Below are 4,284 nucleotides of genomic sequence, written 5' to 3'. Positions count from 1 at the left end.
GAATACGAATTCGATCCAACTCCTGGCCTACTTTTACTTTTATGCAATTTCAATATTAATTTGATCACATAAATTCCGATAAAAAGTGATGAAGAGAATGTGTTTATTTATTTATTTTAATATTAGGAGGGACACGAAATCTAAAAATTATTGAGATGCAAGTTGTCTGCCCAAAAATTGAAGTATCTGAATATTAATCCATTGGTAATGTAGGAGAATTATTAGTGGCATGTTCTGGAATTGGGTTATTGGACCAGAAAACATGTTGGGTATTAAGTTATTATTAATTAATAATTGAGAGAACCTAATTCTGTTTCAAGATGAATGGATGAGAGGAATAATGAATAATATAATTTTTTGTTGTACGGTGGTCTTTTAAAGAGGTAGGTTATGATATTCCAGGAAATCAAACTCTTAGTATGTCTTTCCCCTATATATACATACATAATAATCTCAACAAATTAGTACAGACCAAACACCTGCTCATTATACCTTCTACTTCTCTTTATTTCACACTCTTCCTCTTTTCCTATTCTTTCTACCAGAGGTTCTGCACCAACCATAGGTAATATTTTCTTTCAAACTAAATTATTTTATTAACTTCTTTAATCTTATATTCATATTATTAAACTCAAAGTGACAAAAAAAATTACCTACGCTGTTGGATGCTTCATACTTGGAAAGACAGGGTAAATTCTCCTACGTAACAATTATCTTATAAAACACATCAATTTATGCATTATTATATAACATTTATGTATTTGTTTTTTCTATTATATTAATTATTATTACATTAAACCATAATGCCGAAACTATTATGTTGTGGTATATAGTGTTGGAAGTTCCATTTCGATTAGAGATAAAACCAATTTATAATATATAAGTGAAGTGCACCTCGTCTTACAAGCTGGTTTTGTGGAGATGAGTTAGACTTAAATCCACTTTCTAATATAGTTGTAGGTTGGATTATCCAATTTCTACTATTACGCACGAAATGTTTATATATGAAGGTGAAGGAGATGTAGACTTAAACCCATTTTCTACTATCTTGTTTCTCTCTCTTTGACTCCCAAGATCACTGCTTTTACCTGAACCTCCTAACTCTAGTTTCCTCCTTTTGACTCCAATTCTAATACCAACCACCCATTTTCTCTCTTTCACACAACTTCGAACATTTTAACTTGAGGTTTCTGCTATATAACATCATCAGAACACCACTTCCAATTCAAAATTTTTAACGAATTTATGGTTCTCACTTTGAACTCTTCACGTTTACTTCACAGACTTTGACATTTGGCACATCATTATTTGGAATCTTAACACTTACGACCAAGCCTAACTTGGGTTGTTGTTCATTGTGTGATAACAAAGATGGTTGGCATGGATGGCCATGGCAGCAAGCATGATCAGCAAACATTTAACGTCTCCCTTGACATGCATCAACAAGGAGACTCTAAGTGTTTCGACGATGATGGTCGCCCCAAACGAACAGGTACGTAGAAAAACCATGATGGTACATACTATGCTACACCCTTTGTGTTTCTACCTTTCATATGTTGTATGGTTTGTGTGACAAGCACAGGAACAGTGTGGACAGCGAGCGCACACATAATAACCGCAGTGATAGGATCTGGAGTTCTTTCTTTGGCTTGGGCTATAGCTCAGCTTGGATGGATTGCTGGCCCTGCTGTTATGCTTCTTTTTTCTGCCATCACTTACTTCACTTCCCTTCTTCTCACTGATTGTTATCGTACCGGTGACCCTCTCACTGGCAAGAGAAACTACACTTACATGGATGCTATTCGTTCTAACTTTGGTATAACTCACCAACCTAACTTACTTCATTAATAACTTCTCTTTCGTTTTCACAGTTTTAGCTTAGAATCATTGCTCTGTGTCTGTGTTTGATCAGGTGGCAACGGCTTTAAGGTCAAGATGTGTGGACTGGTTCAGTATGTTAACCTTTTTGGAATCTCCATTGGTTACACTATAGCGTCTTCCATTAGCATGATGTAAGTTTGAGATTTTAGTGATAGTGAAATGTCTAATTGACTACCTTATATCCAAGGAAAATTATATAGTATAATTGGGCTGGTTTTGGCTTGTGTCTTCTCAAACAGGGCAATCGAAAGATCTAATTGTTTCCACAAGAGCGGAGGGAAGAATCCATGTCATATGAACAGCAACGTGTACATGATTTCGTTTGGAATATTGGAGATTATTTTCTCTCAAATTCCAGGCTTTGATCAATTATGGTGGCTGTCCTTTGTAGCTGCTGTCATGTCATTCACATACTCCACCATTGGGCTAGGCCTTGGTATTGGAAAGGTCATTGGTATGAATTGATTCTATTCCCTTGTTCTTCATGATCGTTTCTTCTGCTTCTTCTTGAAACACTGTCAGAAATCTGACGAATTGATCTTGTAATAGAGAACAGAAAAGTGGGGGGAAGCTTAACCGGGATAACAGTTGGTTATGTGACTCAAACTAATAAAGTTTGGAGAACCATGCAAGCGCTTGGTGACATAGCATTTGCCTATTCATATTCCTTCGTCCTTATAGAAATTCAGGTATAGTTCATTCAGTTAAATTATATGAGATTCAACTAAGGTCTGAAATAACAAGAAGGCTGTGTAAAATGTGATGAAACAGGACACGGTGAAATCACCTCCATCGGCATCAAAAACAATGAAGAAGGCCTCTTTCGTCGGTGTTGCAGTCACCACCTTTTTCTACATGCTATGTGGCTGCTTTGGTTATGCTGCTTTTGGAGACTCAAGCCCTGGAAACCTTCTCACTGGTTTTGGCTTCTACAACCCATACTGGCTCCTTGACATTGCTAATGCTGCCATTGTGATCCACCTTGTTGGTTCATACCAAGTCTACAGCCAGCCCCTCTTTGCTTTCATTGAGAAAAACGTAGCACAGAGATTCCCAGATAGTTATTTTGTGAACAAAGACATTGAAATCTCAGTCCCTGGTTTCCATTCCTACAAGCTCAACCTCTTCCGATTGGTTTGGAGAACAGCATATGTTGTGGTAAGCACTTCAATAGCAATGCTGCTCCCATTCTTCAATGACGTAGGAGCGCTTATTGGAGCATTTGGATTTTGGCCCCTTACGGTGTATTTCCCAGTGGAAATGTATATTACTCAGAAGAGAATACCAAAGTGGAGCTCTAAATGGATCTGCCTCCAAACACTAAGCATTGCTTGCCTTTTGATGACCATAGGAGCTGGAGTTGGCTCTATTGCTGGGATTCTCATTGATCTTAAGACTTACAAGCCTTTCAAGACAAACTATTGATTCAACTATGGTTGCCATTCATAGAGATTTTCAGAAACAACAATCCATGTCTTGGACATGTTCATATGAAACCCAACATCTCTGTGTTCAACTTCTTTCTACTGTTTCTGTTAGTCTAACTTGTTCTGCAACATAATTCAGAATGAAAGAAGTGATGTAAAAGCATATAAATCTAGAGTATTATAATCACATATTCAGCTTCTCTGCTTCTTACTTTCATTTTTTTAATTATACCATTTATTACATAGGTTATTTTCTTTCTCTACCTATATTTCTCCTTTTACATTATCATATTATTACAGGACTACACTTCCATACAAAAAAAAGTTTACACTTCTTTGACAACATTTTTTTACTATTTTTCACTTTTTTTTCTTACAAATAATAATTATTGTGAAGTGTAGGAACCTACTGAGAATGGACTAAAGAGAATGCTTTTCTGTGAATTATCCCTTAATTTGGCACCTCTTCCCTCTCAGACCAGCTTCAATTGTAAAAATAATTATGGGAATTGTGCTTAGCCAGAACTGTACTTAGCCAGGTTAGACCGACCGTAGGAGCTTTTATGTTTTACCGATTGATCATTTAGTGTGAGTAATCAGATTAGATAATCATTAATAACTACTTAATATATTTAATGATTGTATCAAAGACAAATATATGACACTTGTGATTAGCGTATTATATTCTACAAAAAGATAATGTATTAACAAGTAATTAATGGACCGAACAATGGTAAGGCCTATTAATATAGGATTAAATATTCAAATAAACATATTTTATTCCCAATTACTATCAGAATACACTAAAACAGTATAGCTGACTTAAGCGTATTTTTTTCAGGTATTCTCCCTCTTAACTTAGACGGAAAGAATTTAGAGAAGGAAGATCAGAGGTCAGAAAATAAAAAAACAAAACGAAAGAAAAGTGTGTTTCTGCCCAACACAATTCAACCAAAACAGGAACATAAGACTTAGT

The 4,284-nt window shown here is 35.7% G+C and overlaps 1 protein-coding gene across 2 annotated transcripts; it reads left to right on the top strand.

Annotated features, from left to right (window-relative positions):
* The first annotated feature begins 444 nt into the window (after positions 1 to 444).
* Positions 445 to 3,519, top strand: LOC106762616 (amino acid permease 3). Of its 2 annotated transcripts, none has more exons than XM_014646619.2 (7): positions 445 to 565; positions 1,372 to 1,492; positions 1,583 to 1,816; positions 1,913 to 2,012; positions 2,121 to 2,335; positions 2,431 to 2,570; positions 2,653 to 3,519. In XM_014646619.2, the coding sequence occupies exons 2-7, from the start codon at positions 1,372 to 1,374 to the stop codon at positions 3,304 to 3,306; spliced, it is 1,464 nt and encodes a 487-aa protein (XP_014502105.1). In that variant the 5' UTR covers positions 445 to 565; the 3' UTR covers positions 3,307 to 3,519. The 2 variants fall into 2 exon arrangements, with proteins under 2 accessions (XP_014502105.1, XP_022636346.1); XM_022780625.1 differs by having other exon boundaries at positions 449 to 565; positions 1,284 to 1,492.
* Positions 3,520 to 4,284: the final 765 nt, after the last annotated feature.

The sequence above is a fragment of the Vigna radiata genome, chromosome 5 (genome assembly GCF_000741045.1).
Source record: "Vigna radiata var. radiata cultivar VC1973A chromosome 5, Vradiata_ver6, whole genome shotgun sequence".
NCBI lineage: Eukaryota > Viridiplantae > Streptophyta > Magnoliopsida > Fabales > Fabaceae > Vigna > Vigna radiata.
The sequence above is the reverse complement of the archived record's forward strand: the minus strand, read 5'-3'. Positions and strand labels throughout refer to the sequence as shown.